This window comes from Sus scrofa, chromosome 5, assembly GCF_054392235.1.
Source record: "Sus scrofa isolate SSC_HxYL_T2T_F1_AM1 chromosome 5, Sscrofa_HxYL_maternal_Yorkshire_Landrace_v2.0, whole genome shotgun sequence".
Classification (NCBI taxonomy): domain Eukaryota; kingdom Metazoa; phylum Chordata; class Mammalia; order Artiodactyla; family Suidae; genus Sus; species Sus scrofa.
This window is the reverse complement of record NC_139387.1, coordinates 89,018,794-89,044,006: the sequence shown is the minus strand read 5'-3', so window position 1 is coordinate 89,044,006 and position 25,213 is coordinate 89,018,794. Positions and strand designations below refer to the sequence as shown.

The 25,213-nt window shown below is 41.1% G+C and overlaps 2 protein-coding genes across 12 annotated transcripts in view; one reads left to right on the top strand and one right to left on the bottom strand.

Moving 5' to 3' along the window:
- The window catches only part of IGF1 (insulin like growth factor 1), a 132,818-nt gene extending 114,471 nt beyond the window's left edge, over positions 1-18,347 (bottom strand). For 4 of the 7 annotated variants that reach the window (XM_021091140.2, XM_005664198.4, XM_005664197.4 and 1 more), the window contains exons 1-2: positions 18,101-18,347; positions 13,408-13,564 (exon numbers count right to left, since the gene is read on the bottom strand). In XM_021091140.2, coding sequence (XP_020946799.1) covers positions 13,408-13,564; positions 18,101-18,163 — 220 coding nt within the window. In that variant the 5' untranslated portion in view covers positions 18,164-18,347. 7 annotated transcript variants of the gene reach the window in all.
- Positions 1-25,213, top strand: part of LOC110260784 (uncharacterized) — a 566,816-nt gene that overhangs the window by 224,308 nt on the left and 317,295 nt on the right. For 3 of the 5 annotated variants that reach the window (XR_014804181.1, XR_014804188.1, XR_014804190.1), the window contains exons 1-3: positions 6,565-6,939; positions 19,534-19,634; positions 20,228-20,429. The gene's annotated coding sequence lies outside the window, so the exon portion shown is untranslated. Of the gene's footprint in view, positions 1-6,564; positions 6,940-7,449; positions 7,632-14,495; positions 14,688-19,533; positions 19,635-20,227; positions 20,430-25,213 lie in introns of those variants that run through there. The other 2 variants (XR_014804179.1, XM_084957371.1) reach the window with 2 other exon arrangements.

Here is a 25,213-nt window from a genome sequence, read left to right as displayed (position 1 = left end):
TTACCGTGTGACATTGATGTGTGCCCATTTTAATGTTTATTAAATCAATTTTCCATTTATTAATAAGAGATTATTTCTTGCCACAAAACACTTTCCCTGGCCTTAACTAAAATCTGGCTTCTTTTAAGAGGTAGGCCTTTCTGTTCTTTATTATTGCTATTTTTTTATGGGGGAACATTGAAATCACTTTTATTAATTGAAACCAATCACCCACTGAATGACTTTAAGACATGATGGGATCAGTGCCTACCTCAGAACCAGCCAGAAGTGAGTCCTCCTATGTCTCTAACTTACATATGATGGTGTTTTTGTGCAATGTTACTGAATCCTCATCTCATATCTCTGGTAAGGAAGATCTCTATAACTGAATTCAAAACGCTAGTAAACTACAGAAATGCCAGCCAGATATGTGGCACTAATACCTTTTACAAGTCTTATGATTCATATGACTCAGGGCCCACAGACTGTCTCTCTTAAAGTAACCCTAAAATGATGCCTACTCTAGGAGTATGTCATTGATCTTTTCAGAATCTATCCCCAAATATCTGCTCCATAGTGAGAGGCAAGAATCAGAGAAGAAGTAGTCTTTGGAGAGCCAAATTGAGGGAGTCGAACTATAACGTGAATGCAATTAGCTGGCAGTGGCGTCTATGCCGAAAACATAATCATCCCTTTAATAGGGAACATTTGCTATGCTTGACAAAGTCACAGTGAAATGGCTGGATCCATAGGAAGGAACATGCTGAAAATGGTTTCAATATGATCCTGTTTTTTCACTCAATAGCCATTGATTGAGGGTGTCCAGCCAAAAACAATGAGAAAATGAGCCAACAATAGTCTTACCCTTTGACCATATTAGATATAGTTGCAGCTGAAACTTGTTACATGTTTCAGGAATAACAAAGCATCCATATGGAACAAATATTTGGCAGTATGGCAGCTGATGAAACCAGGAAAAATTAGACAAATTATCAATCGCTCGCTCCCAAATTACCCAAAAAAGAAATTAGATCCATTTTCAGTAGCTTTGCTTTCAAATTTCTTCATTCCATGAGTCACCACTACCTTCTGCCAAACTAAATATGTCTATGAACGGCTGGAAACTTTAATGGAAAGAAACATAAAACTCAAAATACGTAGGAAAATTTAAGCTTCTTCATGGAAGACCTTCATGGAAGACTAGAAAATCAGGAATGTTTAGAGACAGAAATAATGCATTGATAATACCTTTTGTTTTGGGTAGCTTCTGAGTTAGCAAGCAATACAAAATGCATCAGCCAGTCCACCAGCCGACATAACTTGAAATTAAAATAACTTCTAAAAAGAAATTAGCTTTTTCCTTTATTTGTTTTTTGTTCTTGTTTTGTATTGTTTTAAGCCCCCAGACCACTAAACTACTAAAGTCTATGAAGATCCATAATCCTACAATCAGGTTGATCAGATTTGGGATAGAGAGACTTAATGATATTATTCAATGGGTGATAGAAATTGGGGGAAAAAAGTTCTTACAGATAGTTAAGGGCCTAAATTTTCAAAGACTATTTTGATGCTTGACACCAGAAGAATATGACATAGCCAGTTACTTTGAGTTTATGGACTGTGGTTGCTAGTGCTACTTTCACATGAGTTTATCAAGGTTAAGTTTAAAGTGTCCAGCTATGCAAAAAGCCCGAGACCAAGCGTGAGGTGACTGAACTGGTGGCTTTCCCACTAGCATGCTTTGTGACCTCAGGCACATCATGTTTTTTCTGGACTTTGCTTCCTTCATCTGGGAAGTGAGAACACTGGACCAAATTGCTCTATGTGGTTCTTTCTAGCTCTCTAAAGTATAATTCTTCAGTTATACTTCAACAAATAGAAAATACTTGTTGTGTTCTCTGAGGGCTGGTGCAGTTGTTGTTATACCTATGCTGGGGCTTCTGCATCAGCGATACCATTTATTACATACCTTCCCTTGCCTACTACTTCTCCTTTTAGGGTGAATGCCTCTGATGAAATGAGAGGGAGGAATTAAGTGGAGGTTCTATTCTCAAAACCATTTTCCTTGGTGGAATCTTTTTGTATGGGCTCCTATGGTAGCTCTTAAAAACTCCCTATTGACTAGAAGTAGCTTACTGTTGATCTAGGAGAAGTTTCCCCTGTGAAGGGGTTCCCAGAGGTGACACCTCAAATAGACTTTTTTCTTCCATACCTTCAGTCTCAGATCCACAATGGCAGCAGTAGAAAATGGAAAGTCATCGGGTATATCCTGGGGAGCAGTAGAAGGAAATAGCTTTTGGAATGCTTTTTAAGCATCAAGTCAAAGAGTTTTATTAAGTGCCTAATACTGAATGTTATGGAGGACAGGAAAAAAAAAACTTTTAAAACCTGGTCTTTGTTTTTATGAAAGAGCTCAAAAGAGAGAGGATGAAAATTCATGACAGCAGCAACCAGCATTTAATTGTGGGTTCAAAGCTGTCTTTTCTATGTCAAATGTTGTGTCTCTGGGAGCTGTTGGATGTGAAGCCTCTGGGATAGAAGAACCACATGGTCACTGGTCCATATGGTGATGGAACTCACAATTTTGATTTCATCAAAGTCATGCTCTTAGAAAAAAATTCAGTTCCCCTAAGGCTGCGATAAAGAAGCAGTTTAGATGAGCAACCTGAGAGTATAAAGATACCTTTCTGATTAGTGAGTACATTCCCTCTGCTGACCACTGCTTTTTGAGGCTAAGCAAAAATCACCAATAGCTGACTTGGGAGAATGGAAATCTTTTGCTTACATGTTATACCTTAGTGACTACTTAACCATTATCATAACCAGACTTGTGTGGAAACAAATTTTTCAAGTAAGTTCAGTGGGTTAAGTGATAGGTCCCATCTTTTTCTGCTTCTTCCAATGAGGACATAAACAGTAATACTGAGTAAGCATTCTGAAGATCCATTAATTGACCCCTGGGTGGTGTAAATGCAGTTATCGGTGAATAGAAGAATTAGTTAATCTTTTAAATTAATAAGGCTGAGAAGATACACTGCCAAATTAACCTTTCTAGATTATAATTATTACAGAACCATTGAACTAATGTTTCAATGTCACTAAAGGTTGAAGCTAAGCCATTGAACTAATTTGTGGATGGTGATTAGAAGGACAAGGCAATGTATTCAATTCAGTCCACTAATAGTGTGACCTATTTGAGTGGCCCTTTCAGTTTCCAGAGACCCTCTATAGTTGAGCCTTAAAAATCTCTGAGGTATAATTTTTTTTTTTTTTTGTCTTTTTGTCTTTTGTTGTTGTTGTTGTTGCTATTTCTTGGGCCACTCCCGCGGCATATGGAGGTTCCCAGGCTAGGGGTCGAATCGGAGCTGGAGCCACCAGCCTACGCCAGAGCCACAACAACGCGGGATCCGAGCCACGTCTGCAACCTACACCACAGCTCACGGCAACGCTGGATCGTTAACCCACTGAGCAAGGGCAGGGACTGAACCCGCAACCTCATGGTTCCTAGTCGGATTGGTTAACCACTGCGCCGCGACGGGAACTCCTTTTTTTTTGTCTAATATTTTTATTCCTTTTTTACAAATGAGGAATGTAATACTCGAAGAAATTAAGTGGCTTCTTCAAGGTTGTTGAGCTATTAGGTAAGGGAGCTGGGGGGCCTCAAGTGTGGAACCTCTGATTTCCAAACTAATACTTCATTGATCTACTTTTTCTGCTTTCTGGTAGGGCTGCTTATAGACAATAAAATGACTGTGATGATATTCAGACAGAAAAGGTAAAAGAAGGGAGAAGAAAAATTGTAGCTCCTATCTCTGAACTAGGCCTTTTTCTCTTGTGAGGAATTGAGAACTTATTTATTATATGACCAAGAAGAGAACAGCCACAAATACTGAGGTCAGAGAGAACCAGCTTTTTTTTTTTTTCCATTTGCTTAAGGTAGTCAAAACCAAACTTCTGAGCACAGAGCTTTTGTCTACATCATTTCTGCCTTCCCTTACTGCTGTTACTAAAATAAATGAGTTCCATAGCTATCAGACAAAAGCGAGGGCCTGCAGATACTTTTTGGATAGCCTGTAGGAAGAGCTTTTTATTTTCAAGAAGAAACTTTCAAAACCCCGGTAACTCTTCTCATTGCTTACTTTGGGCAATGGACCATAGACCCCATTAACCAGTGACAGATGATGTGTCACTGTCACTCATAGCTTTCCCATCTCTCTAGTTGCTTTTCTTCTGGAGTCACCTCTAATCCAGTAGTTCTCTGTGAGGGGTAATTTTGCACCCCCACCCCACAGGGGACATTGGGCAATGTCTGGAGACATTTTTGATTGTCACAACTGGGAGGAGGGGATTACTGGCATCTAGAAGGTTGAAGCCAAATCTGGTGCTAGACCTTCTACAATGCACGGGAGAGCCCCTCTCCACCAACAAAATAATTATCTGGCCTAAGATGTCAACAGTGCCAAAGTTGAGAAATCCCATTGCCAATGGCACTGCTGGGGGAGGTCTATGGAGAGTAGGAGAATAAAGTAGAATTTTAAAACATGCCACTTGGTCTCACAAAAGGAATGGGGCTGGGGGCAGGGAGGAAGGCGAAATGAGAAGGCTGTGTCCCAGATCAGCTGAATCCAGAATTCTAACCCTTGGTGCTCCTTTCCCCAATTTCATAGATAATCAGAAGTTGGCTGAATGTGGGTTGGCCCAGTACAGACTTGCCTCATCACTTGCCTCTGATGAAAGACCCATTTCATCAGGGTAAATGGCACAGAGGTAGTACCACCTTCCCAGCAATGTTCACAGAACTGACTCTATGACTAACACATTCTCAAAGTTTATAAGACCCCTCCAACAGACTTTCTAGGACCTCATCAAGACCACAGACAAAAGAAGAAAATCTGAAGAGATACATAGAGCATTTGCTTGCAAATCTGCAAAAAAATCAGGTGTAAATTTCTTTTGGTTTAGGGCTGTCCGAGAAACCTCCAGAAAAAAAAGCTGATCCAACAACTCGTCAGGCTGTTTCAAATTTTCCAGGAGCACAGCTTTGCTAAGTCATTCCAAAGCAGTTCTACCCAAGTTGACATTGGAGAGAGTGACTGAAGAGTCAGAATAATATAATATACAATGAGTCCAAATCATGACCCAAAGTGGACTTGGAATGCCTGAAGCACTTTGAAAAGCCTTTTGCCTAGTACAGGAGACAGGCAAGGAATCCCTTTAGTTTGTGCACATTTCTACAGTAAGGGAACAACAGTGTTAACTTCAGTCTCAGGTGGCCTTTTTGGAATGAGAGGGCCACCAAGATCTATGTTCATTTGGGTTAGCTTGGTTGGAGGCCTCTCCTGGTCATTCAAATGTACCAGGTACCTTAGACATAGGCATGGGCCATTGCAGCTAAAGGTGGAACACCACACTGGAATCAAGAAACAGTATCTTGGAATCAAGGGTATTTTCTTCTACTTCTGCCATTAATAAGCAGTGTGATCTTAGTCATGTCGCTTCTGAGTTTCACTCTTGGTATCTGACTAGATTGTTTTTCTTTTCTTTTCTTTTTTGTCTTTTTAGGGCCACACCCATAGCATATGAAAGTTCCCAGGCTAGGGGTCGAATCGGTGCTGTAACTGCCAGCCTACACCACAGCCACACAGGATCCAAGCCGCATCTGCAACCTACACCACAGCCCATGGCAACACTGGATCCTTAACCCACTGAGCGAGGCCAGGGATTGAACCCAAGTCCTCATGGATACTAGCCGGTTTGTTACCACTGAGGCACAGTGGGAACTCCTAACTAGATTGTTTTTCAAGGGCTTCTAGATTGTTTTTCAAGGGCTTCCAAGCTTACAGCAATCTCACATTTTACTTCCTTTGAAGAGTTAGGTAGTTTTATTGGAGAGATATAGACTTAATCAAGAATCAAGTTTTGGGTGTCTTCCCAGGGGCTTCAGTGTGCCCCCCCCTTTTTTCCTTTGTGGCATGGAAACACTTATCCTTGCAGAACGCCTGAGTGTTTTAATGCAAAAGGTTTTCATTTAAAAGACTGTGTGGTCTGTGTTGGTTGCACAACTTCTCTTTGTGTCCATGCTGCTGCTGATCAAATATTGCAAAGCCATTAATTACCTTAGGACAAATGCAGAGGGCCATGTGCAAAAGTTCTGGCCAACTGCATAAAGCAATATGCCAGATGTAAAGCAAATGAAGGGTTTTTCTTGGTATTTAAGGTTCAGTGAAAAAGTAAGAGGGGCAGCTATGCCAAGAATGAAAAGCCAGAGCTTGCCAAGTGCTTCTTTAAGTGGCTTTGGCCAATGTGAGACTAAACAATGCATTAAATAGGCATACAACTTACTGCAGTTAAGGAATCACACGTCAAATAACAGCTCTTTGCTATGTTTTAAACATGATCTCGCATATAGATAAAGACAAATGAAATGCTGTGTTGTCATCTCCTTAGTCTAACAGCTAATAAGGCCTGGGGATTTGGACTTTCCAGGCAACCAAAAGTAATTCTTTGTGATGTAAGAACTTACTGATGATTCACAGAGAGGTGTAGGATGGAACTTGGCCAGGGCAGCAGCTAAGTGCAAAAAATGATTTTTTGCCACCATGGTTGTCAAAGACTCTGGTGGCATAAAAGAGCAAAGGCTTTGTAGCCCATTACTGAGAACAATGAAAAATCTCCTTGGGAGAGGTCTTGTGCCTGTTTGCAGTGTGTCCGATTCTTTGATCATAGAAATCATAAGAAAGTCTGCTAGAGGGATGAGGTCAGTTCTTTAGAGAGGCTCTGAGGAATGCTGGCATGGTACATGATGTCTGGGCTAGGTATACAGAGGCCCAGAGGGCTTGGAGAACACCAGCCCTCTCTTTTGGATCCATAATGGAGATATAAGCCTACCAGCTACCGAAGATCTGAAACATTCCAATACGGATGGTCTTCAAGCAACAGGTTGAGAGACAACCTACAAAGGTAAGAGCCATGCATGCACACCCCTAGCTGCTCCCACAGCTCCTTTCATGGTCAAGTTGGGGAAGACTCTCCCTGCCTGGCTCACTCTCAGCTTATGGTTGGTGCCTTGTGACCACCTCCCCTTTACCACCACTCTTATAGCATAGAAAGATCCTTGGTCCAATAAACAACCCTGCTTTAGTAGGTCTTTGAGAAAAACCAACAGAACTCATTGCTGCTAGAAACAAAGTACTTGGGGTTTTCAGGCAGAGGAAGAAGAAAACTTGAAATTGGCCAGAGGTGGGGCTCCCGCAGATCATACAGCATAGCCTTGTGCTCACAGGTGAGCTGCAATGTTCTGTCTGAGGAGCATCCGGTCTGTGAAGGCTCTCAAACAGCAGTAGCCTCTAATCAAAGAAGCTTTTTGTGTGTGTGCTCCCTAAGGAAATTAGATGAGTATTTCTTAAGCTTTTCTAGAGGGTAAAATGTGGGGTAATTATAGGGCCATCTCCCTCTTGCCTCCTTTCAAAGAAGTGTTCATCAGCTGTGTCACTTGGAGGTTCCTGCTCTTGATCTCTCGGAGGAGGCCTGGGCTTTGGGGAAGCATCTCCCCAGGCTACAACACTTTGGGCCTGGAAACAATGGGCATGGGCAGATGAATACGCTTCTTGGAGACAAAAGACCTTACTTTAGTTCTGGATTCACCCAGTGAGGTAAGTCACAAAATCTCATTGTCTCTCCTTTCTCATTTGTCCAATGAAGCAATAATCCTTGCTTTCTGCATGGGGTAAAGACAAAGTGAGAGCTGACACAGCTGGATTTTGAAAAAGTGAATGTACTACTCTACCATGAGATGTTCTTTGTGCTGCTGATACTACTGCATAACTGTCACTACCAGCAGCAGATCTCATCAGCTGCCCCTAGGGAGGGATATGAGTGTATAATGAATTGGTTTGCTCAGATATCTCTACCTTTGCAATAGACTCTGTAACTGACCCTGGAAGGAAGTAAATAAGAGTAATTGCTAAAGGTGTTTATGATGCTTACTATGTGCCAGGCAGTATTCTAATTTAATATGTTCTAATATATTAACCAGTTCTATGAGCTAGGCCCCATTTTACAGATAAGGAAACCGAGGAACAAAGAGGTCAAGTTACTTGCTTGATGCCACCCACCAAGCAAGTTTCAGAGCTGCAGTTCAAACCCTAGATTCTTGGCAATAGAGACCTTTTGGATCTACACCTCCCCTGCTTTTTTTGTAATCATCCATCAGGGAAAAGATGGTCTCAAAGAGCATTATAATGTCAGGAAAATACAAATTATTTTCTAAATTTGCACAGAAATCATCACTTTCTTAGTGCTCCCTTGGTTGCCCAGACTAGTCCTCTTGGGCGTATTTAAAGAGTAGTAGCAAGCACTTAGGGTCAATATAAAAACTCATTGTGTTTCTTTAAGAATATCTGTGGCCTATTAGCTTAGTGGTTCTAATGAGTCCAGGGCCAAGGTCAAATCCCACCTGTGCCAATTAGTTTCAAAGAGGAAAGCTTTTCCACAGCCGGTGACTGTACCTCTGACTTTGGCCAGCTGTCATACAAATGAGTGGCTGGCGGTCTAGGTCTAAGGGATACCAAGCCAAGGATGCAAATGGTGCAGCTGAAATTCAGCCCCATTCAAAGCAATGCTAATGGTGAGTGAGTGTATCTTGGGATGCCCACAATGGTGCATTATCCTCTTTAATTGGAAGGACAGCATCAATAGGCTGAGAAAAGGCTTTTTGTCAAGGTTTAAAAGCCTATAGATTCTAATTCGTCCCCTCAAATTTAACGAAAGCAGCTAAAAACTGACCTACTTAACTGTCCTCACATCCAAGAGAGTGAGAAAGGTAAAGATAGCTGTCAGCTGATTCTTCCTTGCAAAGAAAAATGGTAATCTGTTTTCATGAGGTGTGCACTCCTTTCGCCAGATGACCTGCATGTATGGGGTCATGACTGAGCTTCTATTCCATCCTTGAGGAGCTGGAACCCAGCTTAAAACAAAATAAAAGAAAGAAGCTGGCTCTTCTTTCTCTAAGTAGGTGGGATCTCCTCTTTCTCTAGGTAGGTGGTATCTCCTATCTTTTGGAATGAACAAACTATGCAAAGAAGATAAAGGAGTCTAAATGTTCATTGGTCACTATTTAAATCCAAGGTTCTCCTTTCTTGAATAGCACCAAATCCTTGTTAATTACAACCTAGACTATGAGTCTGTTCAAGTTAGACGAGGTCATTTTCTTTAACAAAATCCCCTTGTTTTATAGACAAGGACATTTTGGCCCAGGAAGTTTAAATCCCTGACAAAATCATACAGCTAATGAATGACAGGTCTGGGAGCAGTTTTCTGAGCACTATATTTCAAATGAAAGAATCTTGAGTTAATAATAATAACAACCTCGATCTAGGAAGGTTGTTGCAATCAATAACAATGAAATTCATTGCGAAATTCCACTTAAACTCCATAAAACAGTACATTTTAACACATGAAAAATGCCATTCATTTATTCAGACCTGTTCTTAATAACTATGCATTGGAAGTATGTTTTACAAAAGCTATAAATCTGGAATGGCCAAAAGGGTATCCAACTTTCCTTTCTAATTGATTTACTTCTCCATTCCCCCAGACCGCCGAGGTAAAGCATATACAGTTTATTTAAGGGACTGTTTATAGGCTCTTAAAACTAAAAAGGACCCCAGAAACTTGCTTTCTTTTGGTTGCTCTTAATTGAAACCATCCAAGGTGGTTGGTTGCCTGTCAATTTTTTAAGTATCTCCAAGGAGAGAAATTCCACAAGCCTCTAAAGTGCATGTTAAAATGGTTAATCACCATGGCTGTCAGAAATTATATCTATGGCAAGCTTAACTTCTCCTATTTCACTTGAAGCTCTTTTGCTCTTGCTCTCTTCCATGCAAAGTGAGGTTACAACAAGCTGCCCTTATGTGGGTTCCATCAATCTGGTAAGATAATAGAGAGCTCTTTTCCAATGTGCCACTTCCATTATGCCACCATTTTTCTCACAGGACTATGTAGACACGAGACTGGTTGGTACGCTCTCTTACTATGGTACATAGGGAAGAACCAGTACTTAGCTTTTCTTTGCAAGTAAATGTCTTCTTTTCCTCAAATGTCTGGGGGAGCTGCATTAATTACAGAGGAATGGTTCCACTTATGCTGGAAGATGTTCACAAAACAGATAATCAAGACGGTGGCTTCCCCTGTGCTCTAGTGGAACTTAGGCTTGTAGAGAAATATGAACTAATTTACAATATTAGGTAAATCTATACAATATAAGCATTACAAAAAATATTCACAATAGTTCTGTCTAGCGTTAAAAATGTTCCTTTTTAAATATTCTGGCCCAGACAAAAAGATAGATATGAAGGCAATTTTCGTTTAGATTTTTGAATTTCCTACTAAGATCAGAAGCCCTCTTCCACTGTTGAAAAAAAATCCATACATTCAAAATGGATGTGAAGCAGCTTAAAATAAAATACACAGCCACAATAAAACTTTAAAAATAAGGATAAAAATGATAATGAGTCAATTGACAAGGGATAGAGATGGGGAAGACTTCTTTCCTCTAAAAAGTATTTCAAAAGCTGTAAATGCTTAGAGCTGACTTCTCCACACACAGTAAATCTCAGGGGACAAAAAGGAAACCCAATAAAATTTGTTGACAACAGTTAATGCCTGTAAGAATAATTGGCTCAGACGCAAAACAGACCATCAGTGTAGCTTGGGGAAGACCAAAATGCAGCCTCGAAGTCATTGTTAGTACACGTTGTACTCAGTTGAAAAAAAGATAAAGTTTTATCAAGTAGCTGGGTAAATATGAGGTGAGAAGAATTGTCCAAAGTACCTGACAAACCTAATTCTTTATGATTCTGAAGACCAAGATCTCAAACAAGTCATGCCGTTCCATTCATTTGGATTCGGTTCAATTCAGTCCTGTCAGTTCAAAAATCAAATTTGAGCTGCAGCTTTGTCAGCCAGGCAGTGAGCTCAATACTGGGATTCAACGGTAAATAAATATGGCCTTCAGTATCAAGGAGATCCTGGTCAGATGATTTCAAAAATGGGACAACATAGTCAGGAAAAGCATAAAGGACCATAATCTACTCTTCCATAATTATTTTTCTCTTATGACACTTGATAATGCTTATGTGCATTTTTTTTAACCTCTAGCTGGACCTTGACTTCCTTGGAGGCAAAGTTAACCTCTCCTTCATTTCTGTGTATCTCAGTCCTGCCTAGTGTGGTGTCTTACAACGATGTCTTACACATAGCAGATGTTCCATCAATGTTTTGAATTAAAGGGTCTAAAGTGGCTAACTTCTCTTGAGCAAAACGTATAGTCTAGTTGACTAGAAAATAAACAAGAATACTTTTGTGCAGGAGGGTTTATGTCTGACGAAGAATTTACATTAAGTCACGGAGTTCTATAAGGTAGAATGTAACAAAACTGAGATTCTCCATAACAATGAGGAGACACAATTTGTCAAACCACTTTCTATCCAAAGTCAAACTCTAAACATCAAGACTTGCCATATATAACCTTTCCCTTTCAAGATACTAAAATAGAATTAAAACACATGTGCTAAAATTTGATCATTAGAGTATACTTTTCAGTGTGTTGAAATTTGTTTCCATCACAGTTGTCTAATACTTTTAACTATCTGTGTGAACATATATAAGTATCATGTGGTTACTTGGAACCAAATTATTTCCTCCCATTCTCGTTTGCAAACATCACAGTCATAGAAAGATCCAGTTTCCATGCCCTGTACTTGGAAATCCTGGAGCATGTCATACTGAACATCAAAATTCAACCTGGCATATAACAGAAGACACTTGGGGGCTTGGCAATCACCTAGTGAACTGGGTAAAAGGAAATGTCACAAATGGATTATCAAGCCAAAAAAAAAAAAATCCTCTTGGGCATCATAAGTGAGAACCACTTATCCATTTTTAAAGATGTGGATCAGTAGCAGAAAAGTAATGAATAGTGACAAGCCATCGCTGGATGATGTTGATGTGACACATTTGCTTTCTGCAAGGTATTCTGAAGGTAAAATAAGTCTGCTATTTGAAAAGCACTCACCCAGTGAACTCAGTCATCTGCACAGCAACAGAGAACTGGATAGAATTGCTCCATTGCCAGAAAAATAAATGAATTCACTCAATTAAATCACTGGCTGGAAACAGAGAGTGGAAATTTGCCCATTCAAAGAGTAGAAAGCACTTCTCTCTCTCTGTCACTAGTTGTTGAAAAGCTATTTGTTGCCAAATCTACAATGACTACAGATTATCAACCTGCCTATTAGGCTCTTCCTTCCCAAGCTCTCTGTCTATTCCAGACTGCTACACACAGACCCCTCACCCCAGTTACACAGACAAGCACACACATACCCTCCTGGGAAGAAGAGAGAGAGACGGGAAGTGTGAGGCATTGCAGGAGCTACACAAAGCCTAGTGGGTAACTGAGGTAAGCTGTCTACACTTCAATGATATGAAGTTCTAAGAATGATTCACAGTTCTGAACCTGAGGGTCAGTTTCCTGGAACTCTCTAAAATTCTGAAGAATTATACATCATGAGCATCTGGCTTTCCATCTTTCAGTATCCTGTAATATAAAATGAGACAGGTGCCTCTGAGGCAGGTTCTTTAAGTGATCCATTCCCTCAGGCAGTATGGACTCTTGTTTGTGTTTATTATTCATTTGCAACTGTGGACCTGGCTGTCTATTTTTTATTGACTGTCGACTTCTTAATCACCTGAGACCTACTTATGGGATAAGTGACCTTGCACTTGTCAGAAACCCTTTTCCAGATGGAGACATCACTGGAGAGCCCTAGAGAAGAGTGATGTCAAAGGAAGGCAATAACAAAAACTCAAGGTCGGTTTGCAGGGAGGACAAATTACTATGGCATGTCAGTTTGCATTGAACAAGTCTGTGTATTTGCAAACATGCCTTTCAGGGAAGTTCACTTTCTGTCTGTTCATGGCGATTTCATATTGTGTGGAGACATCTAGGATGTGCCTCTCTATCCTTTTCCCAATCCACCTTTCTGGTTTCCTCCAAATTACCTAGCACTTGAAACAGCCCCACATGTTCACATATCTTGATACACGCACCTACAGATCTCAAAACTCAAAACTTCAATCCCCCAGGGCCATTTTGTCCCATCTTTTCATTGGAAGAAATGGGGTCTGAAGGCAGGACAGAACAGTTGCGGGAAAGCTCAGTGGAAAGTAGTTAAAAGACAAACTACTAAGGAGGAAAATTCCATCCAAAATCTGCAAAACGTGCCACAGCCCCACTGAAACACTAGGCTCACTTTAAGGTGAGCAATCTCTGAGGCTGAGGACGACTGCCAGCCATGGGCAGTCATTCAGTTCTTTGCACACTCTCTGCGGTTGTAAATCCACAGAGCAGTGAGAGGGAGGGCTACTTACTGAAATAAAAGCCCCTGTCTCCGCACACGAACTGAAGAGCGTCCACCAGCTCAGCCCCACAGAGGGTCTCAGGTCCAGCCGTGGCAGAGCTGGTGAAGGAGAGCAAGCACAGGGCCAAGTAGAAGAGATGCGAAGAGGATGTGATGTGCATCTTTACCTGTGGAAGAAGCAGAAGGAGGGTCATGCTTCCTCCTGGGTCCTTGCCAGGATAGTGGAGGCTGAGGCAGGGGTGCCTTTACCCCCAGGTTTCTATCCTTGCCGTCAATCAAAACTACCTACTCAGAAATGCAACAGGGTGTGTCTGTGACTGCAGGGCGGTGTGTACTGAGCCAATCATGGCATCAAGCAACACGAATTTAATCCTCTTGCTTCTGTGGAACCTTGTGGAACCCTGAACCCCTTCCCTATGGGTTCCTATTACAATTCAATGAGATAAAACATCTAGAAACATTTACTACAAGTTTGTGATACTGTTATTGCAGTGGGATCCCACCCCACTCAGAGATGCTGGTAAGCCTTTGGAATGATCAGAGGTTAAGTTGTGCTCAGTCCAGATGTGGGGCCAAATATGTTTTATTAATTTAAATTCCCTAAAGATTGGCCATCCACAGATGACATGTGCAGTCATTATTGACCAGAATATTAAATTAACCAGAATGTCTTTCCCCAGCTACTGATTAAAGAGAATTTACTGCAGCTGAAAAAGAACTTGTAAAGATACTATATATCATATATATTTTTTTTCACTTGAGAGAGACAGAAACAGAAGTAGAGGCAGAGAAAGACAGAGAGCAAGATTTCTTACCTGGGGATATCAGAAGTTAATAGCTACAAATAGAAGTGAAAACCAGAAAGAGGAAAAATGTGGGGATTTAGAAATGAAATTGGCTTATGCTAAGGGGACACCATTCCTTCTGCATTCTGAAGCCCCTTATGTCAAGTTCAATAGCAGATCAACATGTGTAGACAGTGCCTTTCATGAACAGGGCACTGGGCTCCAAACCTACAAAAGTCCTTTTTTTTTTTGTCACCGGAATTGTGACTTCATCTCTTGGAGGGACTTACGTGTCACTGTATCCATTTTATAGGAGGGACCCCAGGTTGGCTTGACTTGGCCAAAGCTAGACAGCCAAATGGCATCACTGCCAGAAGCAGGATTCCTGTGGCCCAAGAATCCACCTTCACTCTGAGCAGTAGAAACAATGTGAAGGCAATCATTCAGTTTTTCCACCTTGCTATTTTGGCACCAGGATGTGCTTTCTTCCAGGAAGCCTCCCAAGGTGAGTAGCTTCATCCTCTCAGATGCATTCACTTTCAGCCACATTGGCAGAGTCAGTGACAGAAGGTTAAGCAAGGGAACCTATCAAAAGGTCATGGAGTTAAGTTTGAAGCTATCATTATGAAAAGAGGCTTTTCTGAACCTCCCAGTGGTGGCAGGTCCATTCAACCCCATCACTTTTGGAGAAACAGACTCAGTCATTTATTTTCTGATCACCTTCCTTGCCCTCCGTGAACTCTGAACTTAATGGCTGTCTACATCAGTGGCAGAGTTTGCTCCATCATTTTAATTAAGATTTCCATTTTTGTGGCCAGACTTTCAGCTCAGCAATTGGGGAAAAAAAAAAAAAAAAAAACCTAAACCCCTGACTCTTGTTAACACAATGCAAATATTTAGTTAATGCTTGTAAAACAGTTGAAGATGAAAAGCATCCTCTATTTTCAAATATCATAAATAATGGACATAAAATAGAAGAGGTGAAAGCTCAATGGAACATTTCTTCCATTTTCTTGCTAGGACGTCCGTGTGGAAACCCTTTCCACCCCCACGTAGCCAAAGCCACTGGGACTGCTAGAAACAAGTCATCATCCAGTCCTCAGTTTTCTTAGTTATAAAATAATTGGTGGGAGTTTTCCCTTTCAGAATTTCCAGTGGAACTCTCAAAATCCAACCCAATGGGACTTCATTGCCCTTTTCAAAAAGAAAACTCATAATTGAACAGACCCATACTCCAACAATGGGCCAGTTCTCAAGTGTATGCTATTCTGCCAATCCCTATTTCCTCCATCCCTCCCTTCTTTGAGTTTATAGTGATGCTAAAGGCCAAGCACCTGCAACTATAGTTGCCTTCAAGTTCTTCAGTTCTCATGAAATCCAGGGGGTAAGTTAGTCAACTCACAACCTTAGTGAGCTAAGAACTTCATCAGATGTCAAAATTGTACTTTAATGGTTATTTCTTTTATATAACACATTAAAACCCAGCAATGCAGATAAATCTTTAGCATTTAAGAATTTAAGATTGATTTCTTATAGTTTCCCTTTCCTTTTCCTTTTCATTGTTATTCTTTTTTTTCTTTTCTTTCTTTCTTTTTTTTTTTTTTTTTTTTTTTTGCTGAGTTATGTTCTCAGATAAATATCAGCACTTACAGTTCTAGGACAAGATAGAACCTCTAGTGCATTTTTCTTTAGTTCAGGGAACAGTCCAGTACACCCACAGAGAACCAGAGAATTTATCACATTATGTTCCCCCAAAAGAAAACAATAAGGAATTTGCTTGGGAGTTAAAAGTTCAAAACAAGTGGCCCCATATGTTCATCCTTTACTTGGCCTTTTATTTTGCCAAACACAAAAGAAATGAAGATAGAGAAAGGAAAAATCTGAGAGAGAGAAAGGAAAGAAGGACCAGAAAGAAAAGAGAAAAAAGGAAAAAAAAATGCAGAGCACTTTTTCCTCAAAAATCATTCACAAATTCAAAATTTAAAAGACCTTTCTTTTTATCTTAAATAACTGGAATATCAATTGATTCCAAATGTCTGGGCTACAATAAAAATGCCCAGCAAAATTCGAGGGCAATAGTCATAAGAAAATACTCACTGTAGGTGTAACCATTTTTGTTTGTTCCAGATCTTTTACAGCAGGTCAGGGTGGGTATTAAGAGACTGATGTGAATAGAATACTGAGGATTTAAAAACATGTGCTGCTTTGTGGGTGGGGTTTGTGAAAGCATCTAGTTACATTGGGACACCCGGGCAGGTATGCTATGAGCCTGGGTAAACTGCCTTTTGTCCATTCAGACAATGAACAAATTGCACAGCTGGGATTTGAGTCAATCTTTTCCTCCCAATCAAGCCACCAATTTCCATTGTGCACCTATTGTAGCCACCCTGAACAGTGACCCCAGCTCCAGTCCTCTCCCTTGCTCTCTTCCCTCTGACTCAAACACTTGGAAATAAATCTTGAGACTCAGAGTACAATCAGCTTGTGAGTTCTGCCTGGCAGACACCTTTACTCATTGAATTACATTTGAAAGACCACATAGCTCCCTCAAACCACTTCCTGCTCCAAGTACAGGAAAAAGCAACAACTTATGGCTAGCTTTGCTTCTGAAAAGTTCAGCATACACGGCAATGGAAAGTCCATTCGGAGTTTTCCAAACTTGTAATTAATGCAGAGATCACACTCCACAGCCTCTTTTAGGGTCATCTAACCAGGGACACAAAACTCCCAGCTGTCTGACCTCAGGGTGTATGTGTACATTGACTTCATTTCTTTAAAAGCAAGGTACCCAGCGTGCACCTTGGCATCTCAAGGGCAGCGGAATCAGGTGCCTGACAAGGACGTATCCTTAACTCCTGAGCCACTTACTTGCCTGAGAAAAGTCCTAGTGGTGGAGTATTTAAAAGCAGCAAATGAGTACCATACCTAGTGGTAGGGACGTTTTATGAATTGAGCCCTGAGGCAATTGCATCGGGGAGCCAGTGACAGCGGCTTAAAAGTGCTTGCAAATTGGAAAAACACAAGTCTTGAAGGATATAATTTTGCTGAGAATGGAAACTTGAACTAGGGCCAGTGATTGGAAACGAGAAGTCGGTGCATTGACAGCACTGGCCAAATTTACCTAAAGAGACTTTACAACACCGAGCATAAAATCAGAGTTTAACAACACGAAACCCCAAGTCCAAACTTTGCCTGTGAGAGTCCTCTTCAAAAGAAAAAAACTTGGAATAGCAGTTGCTAGAAAGTTTCCGCTTTCCATATACAGTATGCATTTGTTTAAATTATACGAATATGCAAGGTCAGCAAGAGTTCTTAAGGAGTTCTTTTTCAGAAGAGCAAATTAAACTTCGCTCTAACTTTGGCTCTCTGGGCATAAGTGCAGAGAGTTCCGGGACCTTAGCTCCAAAGATCATATTTAAAAGCTTTAATATCATTTAAAATGTAACTCTGTGACATGCCTTGTAATAAAAGTCCTGACAAGTCACACACACACATATACATACACACACAGCACCCCCCCCCCCCCACGAACATGGTCTTAAAAATAAAACATCTGCACCTGCAAAAAAAAAAAAAAAAAAAAAATCCAAAAGTTCATATCCATGCTCTATAGCCCTTAACCATAGACAGGATTTAAAGGAATCTTCTATAATGACAGCACTCAAGCCCTGCAGAAGTGGAGGATTTAGCATAAGTACCTTGCAATAGTTTCTACTCACACAGATATCTGTGCAAAGGCATTTATCTCCCGGAGCTATTTTTTCAGATCCCACAGAATTGCATATTCAGCAATTTATAAATAACTCCCAGTGCCGAAACAATGAAAATTCTAAAGTGAAGAACATTTCTAGGCAGAAGCAAACAGTACACAATTTAAAGAAAATTCCCCAATGACTTCAAAGAGTAAGAAATATTTACCTTCAAGAAATCACAAAAGCAGCACTTAAATAATTGGGTTGGAAGACTGCTGATTTTTCCCATTGCTTCTGAAGTGCAAAGTCTGGAAATGAATTGGTTAGCAGGAATAATGAGGCAAAAAGAAATCCAGGGAGATGGGAGATGTTGAGAGCAATGTCACATTTCAATTTTGAGGACTTTATTCCATTGCGCAGGCTCTATCTGCTCTGAATTTAGCAGTGACAGTGAGATTTAGCAAACAGAAGAGGGATTTAGAGAAAATCCTCACATTTATCTACAAAACACAGACACTGTAGACAGGAAACAGCTGGGGGAACGCTTGCCTTCTCTCTCTCTCCCTCTTCTGGCAAAGTTATCGAGTAAGGACTTTTTTGGGCATGGTGACAAATAACATCATACCTTTGCATTTTAAAACTAGAGCACAGAAGCATTTTTTTCCCTTAAAAGAATGTGTGTTAGTGACAGGGTGAGCAGACATTAAAATACTGATGCTGTCCTCTGATTAACTTTCTATTGGGCAGGAAGACACACACATCTGCTAATACACCTTACCCGTATGAAAAGAATATACGTGGAGGATGGGCGAGCAATTTTATATTCCAGAGCCAACGCAAAATTGAGAAAAAAAAAAATGAAGAAAAGACCATCTCAAGCATACCCTACAATTTTAACCCTCAAATGACCAGGATAAACTAGATTGGAAGACAGTGCTGGGATGACCCCCTCATCCTAGTTGCCAAGCGAGGGGAATGATCTCATTTCCTAGAAACTGGAAAAGGGCAGGCAGCTTTGCAATTGGCTCCCTTTAGGACACTGTCTCATGCTTTTTGCCCACGACAGGGCAAAGATTCTGCTGAGCTGTAAAGCCAACTGAAAAAATAAAATAAAATCTTTTTCTTCCTTCCTCTACTAGGCTGCTTATCTCCCCCCGTCCCCCCACCCCAGGGGAAGGGCACTTGAGGGGCAAATGATTTTCCCATTGTTCATATTTTTCTGCATAACTTGAACCTGTGTGTGTGTGTGTGTGTGTGTGTGTGTGTGTGTGTGTTCACGTGAGTGCATTTTCTTTCTCCAATTTTTGTGTATTCTAAATAACACCAGCTGGCTAGCAATACCCTCTCAAGGGTTATGATGTCATTCAAATCTCTCAACTGGATGAGTGGCCGGCAACATGGTCCAAGCCAGCTGTTTTGCTATTAATAATGTATACTTGCCTTCACCATTGAAAATCAAGTCCTGATCTTTTGCCGATACAGTTTGTACCAGTTTCTCTTTGGTTTTGCGAAGTAGGAGATAAGAAAGTGGATTATGAAATAAGATTGCAAAAGCTCAGGTCAGACATACCACTCTCCCTGGAGGTCTATCCAGGCATGATTTCTCAGGGATGGTGGAAATAGCCTGGACTTTGTATTTCTCTCTCTCTTGATTCTCAGGGGACCCAGACACACTGATGCATCAACTGAAAACAGAGGTCTGCTAGAAACTCTCGTCTGGGCCTTTATGTTGTCTTGTGGCCAGAAAGCTGTTTGCTGAGGTGAGTGTCCTTGGAGGAAAACCCAGTTGGTTTTGAAAGGGTGTTGAGTTTGCTCAAGTCTTCTGTAGTTAATCACTTGTGGCACTGTTTACTTTCAAGAAAGACAAGTTAGGCGTCCGGAGTTTTGCCATTTCAATGGTGCCCCGCCTTCAGCATCCGTCAGTGTGTACCTACTACGTGCCCAACCACGCATATCACAGTCAAGGCCCCATAGGGGCTTGCAGCAAGTGCTAGAGACAGAGAAGAAAACGTCACTGTCATGTGGTGGCTATATGCCCTTTTTAAAATAAGAAAAGTGTACACTTTCTCCAGAAAGATAAGGAAGTGAAACCCTATTGAAAATCCAGAATGGAGGGGGTGGAGTGTGCCATGAGAGGCTTTGGGGTACAAAGGTGGGAAGTTTCAGGGGATGTGATTTAACCTGAAGCATCTGCAAATATGCCTCTTCGAGAGGTAGACCGGGAGGCATCTGCAGGTGTGTGGGCATTTCCTGTATTTAGAGACTCATCCAAGACTTCCTCCGGTGAGCTCCCCTTAGTGCACTGGACTTAAGACTTGATTTACCAAAATCTTTTTTTTTTTTTTTTCTGCAGCTTTGCAGATCACACAGTTTGTGGGAAAAAAAAAAAAAAAAAAGCTCTACCTCCCCGCGTGTACTTTGATGATGTAGACAGCATGAAGCTGAAGAACTGCACCCATCTCGAAGGTGGAAATAGCTGCCATGTCCATGTGTGCAGAGTCGGTCCAGGCTGTCTTGGCACTGAGTGCCTCACTCCAGCCCCCGCACCTTCGCAGGTAAAGGCCACAAGTTTCTCATGGCCATTTTTGCTTATTTTAATCATTCCAAGATGTCCTAGAAGCCCACTGCACGTCTCCAAGGCTGTCACCCAGTCCGAGGTTCTCTCTTGGCACACTGTGGGCAAAGATTACCTTACCCCCGTGCGTTCTACTGAAAGGCTGCTTGGGAGACGGAACGCATACTGTTCCATCAGACATTCTGCTCCCGCGATATCCACACACTGACTCGCTGTCTCTTGGTTTTATAACCCCAATTACCCTTAAAGGATAATTGGGTTTTAATTTATGTCCCAGTTTTTATGTCACAATCAAAGAAAACTAAAATTTCAGTGAGTCGTAATTATCATCAGCTGTGCTGTGGAAACATTCCAGGGTGAGCTCTCCGTTTCCAATAGGGAAAGCAATTTCCTGAAGTGATTATTGTATACGTCAACGTGGAGCATGGTCTATATTTCTGGGTAGAGCGAGCCAGCAACAGAGCGGGGCAATAATTCCTAGGGAAATGGCCATTTTCTTTGCTAATTCCAGGAGTCAACATGAAAGCCAAAGGGCAATAAATGTGCCACACGATGACTTTTTAATGACCGAGTCCTGCACCTGTTTAGGAGACAGAGATGAAGGCACCTATTACTGGAGGGTCCACGGCGGTAGTAAATCTAATCCCCAGGAAAAGTTCAGGTCAAGAAGCCCCACTGGAGAGAAATGTACAGGGTCAGTCTAAAATTACTGAATGATTCTGTAGTCTCCTGCCTGGAACAATCTGACAGTTAGATATGGGAATTGTGTGCCACCAAAATAGCAAGGATGTGCTCATCATGAGAACATCCACTCCTGGAGACGCAGAGATTCACAGTTTCACCTTTTGCATGTGTAATGCCTGCGGGATATAAATAACTCTCCCCTAAAGCCTTTTTCTTGAGTAGCATATTTGCATAAAGCTGCAGTCTCAGAAGACTTCTGACACCTTTCTTAAAAAAAAAAAGAAAGAAAAAAAGTTGTTCATCTCCTGAAAGAGCAAGCTGATTGAGAGTCACTGAAAGGGGTGGGCCAGGCCCTGTGCCCCACTCTTTTTGCTCGAGCCATGTCCCCAGTCTTCCCCACAACTGCAGAGTTCCTCATGCAGGAGCTAATCTCATTCCCATGTGCAATGGGGCAGACCCACAATTTATTTCATTAATGTCTTTGTTGACTCTCAAGAAAAGCTCACGAAGGGTATTTGGAGGTAAGAGGACTCTGGAACCAAACAGAGGGTGAAGTTTAAGGTCCAGGGGCCACCCACCAGGCACAGAACTTGGGGTAAACTACTAGACGTGTCTCTTGGCTCAAGACTGGGAGGCGGGTTGGTCTGGGAGTGTATTCTCCAATGTTTGAGATCAAGAGCTTGTCAATTCAGAACGTAAAACTCAGAGGAAAAGGCTGGCCTCAAAAATACAACATGCTGCTGAACAAGGGACCCAATGTCAGCTCCAAAAGATCTTCTCAGAAGCAGCTCTGTTAGTCCTCAGAAAGATCTTTAGCTCAAAGGAACTGCTTTAAATCCTCAGAGGAGCTTTTTCCCCCACAGCTAGGGAAAACAGTAATAGGGAGAAGAAATCCTCCCACTAAAGAAATCAATGCTTTCTTTTCAACATCAAACTTGGATCTTATTTCTTCTAAAATGTCAAAAGGGCAAATGCTGAGAACAGTCAGAAGCAAAACTTTTGTGGTTTTGGGAGCAAAAGAATTCTTCGTAATGGCAGATGAGGAGTCACTGCATGGGGCGAGGGTGGATTGGTGGAGTGAGAGAACCTAAGGGCTCACCGCAATTGCCCCTAGTTGAAGAGAAAAGTGAGGAAAGGAGACACCAATTCCAAATTTCAGGGGCAAGTACCCAAAGAGTGCTTTCTTTTGGAATCGAAAAATGTGCGCGCCCTCTAGTGGGCTTCGGGGAAACTGCCACCGCAATCTTGACCATTGCTGCGCGAAGTTTGGGAGGCATAGGGTGTTATAGAAAAGCTCTAGATTCAAATATACTTTAAACTGAGCACATCTTTTGAAACAAATAAGCTAGGTGTTTAATTGGCTCTACTTTTTAAAAAGGGGAAAGTGCTAAAGGGAGACAGAAAGATGCTAAACGTTATGAGAGCATGGATGACGTCTCCAGGGCCCCACTCCCAGTGCTTACACCTGGTGGGGGCTCCACACATTTTGTTGGTTGAATCAGAGTCTGGAAAATAAATGATGATAAAGGTAAACTATTTCACCTAGAAGGATAATAAACTCTTTGAGAATGAAATGAACAATTTCTTCATTTTTATAAATAAGAAAAGAGGGGTGGAGGAGCAGTGGATAGAAAAGTGACTTGTTTTAATGTAACAAATGTAGGAGCTTGAAAATGGAGCTGAAATCCAAGCCCCCTGTTTGTTCTGCTCTCTTTATACAACATCAGTGTTCAAATGTGGGCTCAAACACTGATGGTCGAAGACACGGCATTCAAGAAACCTAGGAATTCCCTGGTGGCTGCAATGGGTTAAGGATCCAGTGTTGTCACTGCTGTTGGGATTCGAACTTGTCTGGGAACTTCGACATGCTGCAGGCATGACCAAAATATACATATAAAGAACATTAACTGAGACAAAATTATAATTTTCAGAAGGAAAAAGAAAGGGGAAAAAAAGATTTGAAAGGAAAAAAAAAGAATCACGTAAGTGTGGAATGGTTCCATTTTTAATTCTTCTTCTAGCCTAAATTTACTGAGAAAACAGTCTCAGTTTAGTACGAATCAGTCTTCAGTTCCTCTCTAACACTTGCTAATCTCCCTTTTGGATGACAACAACAACAAAACAAACAAAAAAACAAAAACAAAAACAAAATGAACCTTAAGCCCAAAGTCATTCCATGAAATGGTTTTATCTAGAACTTAATAACACTTTTTTTGTTTTTATAGTTATTTGTTTTTTTTGAAGAATACTTTCTGCTTAGAGCAAGTGATACTGTTTTTGAAGTAGATATTTTAAAGCTTAGTTTTAAAATATATATTTCTATGTCTTAAAAATCAACTTAAGAAAAAATATTTTTAAATTAAATTCTATTACAGATGTAAGACAGTTATGACAAAAAAAACAATGTAATTGGCATTTGAAGATTTTACATTTGGGCATCATCGCAGTGTTTAGGGGAAAAGCCCAACCTAGCCACAAGGACAAAAGCAGGTAGCAAAGACCCTGTATATAGAAAATGCCACCATATGAATGTATTAATAATGTTTGCTGATCGTTTAGATACCCTTTAAGCTCACAGTCTTTTTCATTCCAGTCTTTCATAGAGCTTGGGAGATGTTGAAAAGGCTAGGTAGATTGAATAGCAGTTGAGTTAAATCTTGAGGCCTGAGTTCACATTCAAGATGGAAAAAAAACCCCAAAACAACAGTATATGCTATTCCAGGCAGAGGAAACAGCATAGGCAAAGTTGTATGGGAATGAGAAGGTACCCAGTATTGGGGTGACAATCATGCTTTCAGACTCCTGTACTGTGGAGGCTCTTTAGTCCCCTCTCCTCCCCATCAGTAGCTTTTACAGAGCTGAAAGACTGGAAAACAATCTTAATTCCCTCATGATTCTCTTGTAAACGAAGATTTGTATGGAACTAAGTATGTGATTAATTCTGGGAATGACACAGTGCCTCAAGGTAAATATGCAACAGCAGACCTGGGTTACATCATAACCTAAGTCAGTCTGAGCAGTGCTGGGTAAGAAGTGAGGTGGAGATTGATCACCCAATGGCTTTCCAGAGATTCCATTTTGAAAGATTTAATTGTAGTGTTTATACCTTGGTAAGTAGATTTCAATGGAAGAACAAAGTGATTACACTTGATAAAGTCTTTCTGCAATAAGGGTTGAGACAAAAAGGTCTTGTTTCTGATGAGCCTGACCTTCCTGGAAAAACTGGTTCATCAGAGCATCCCACTCTTCATGTGGGTCAATTAAGGAGGTTTTATTGCACTCTTTGAGAGCAGGGCACAGAGCCTAGAGCCTGAAGGTGGCTGCTGAGAATCTTGTCTTCATGTGAGGCTTCGTGGCCTCATGCGAGGGTTCCCTGCATAAACAGAAGTTTGAGTAATCGATTGAGGAGGAGACACAGAATCTAGCGGGGCCTTTGCTAATGGTTCACTGGGGAAGCATAGATCTTTGGAGTCTGTAAGTCATTCTCAGCCTAGCATAGACCCTTGAGTGTGGAATGAAGGTGTGCCAAGGAAGCACACACTTTACTCCTTTTGATAATTCCTTGCTAAAGACCTCAGTTTCCCTCAGAGAGCAGAATAAATCTTTAAACCCAGTTGTATTAATGAGAGTTCCCCAAAGAAATGGAAAAAACAGGACCTGTCTGCCTATCTATCCATCATCTATCTCTTTGTTACCCCTCTCTCTTTCCCTCTCTCTGTCTCTCTCAATCAGCACATTTTAAGGAGTTGGCTTATGTGATTGTGGCCATTTAGCAAGTCCAAAATCTTCAAGGTTGGCCCACAGGCTGGAGACTCAGGAAAGAATTGTAGTTTGAGCCCAAAGATGGTCTGCTGGAAGAATTCCCTCTTCTTCCAGGGAGACCACTCTCTTTCTATAAAGTCACTTGACTGATTGGGTGAGGCCCACCCCTTTACAGAGGGTCATCTGCTCTACTCAAAGTCTACTGGTTTGAATGCTAATCTCATCTAAGAGATACTGCCACAGAAACATCTAGAGTACTCATATCTGGGTACTGTGGCCTAGCCAGGTTGACACACATTATTAACCATCCCAGCAGTG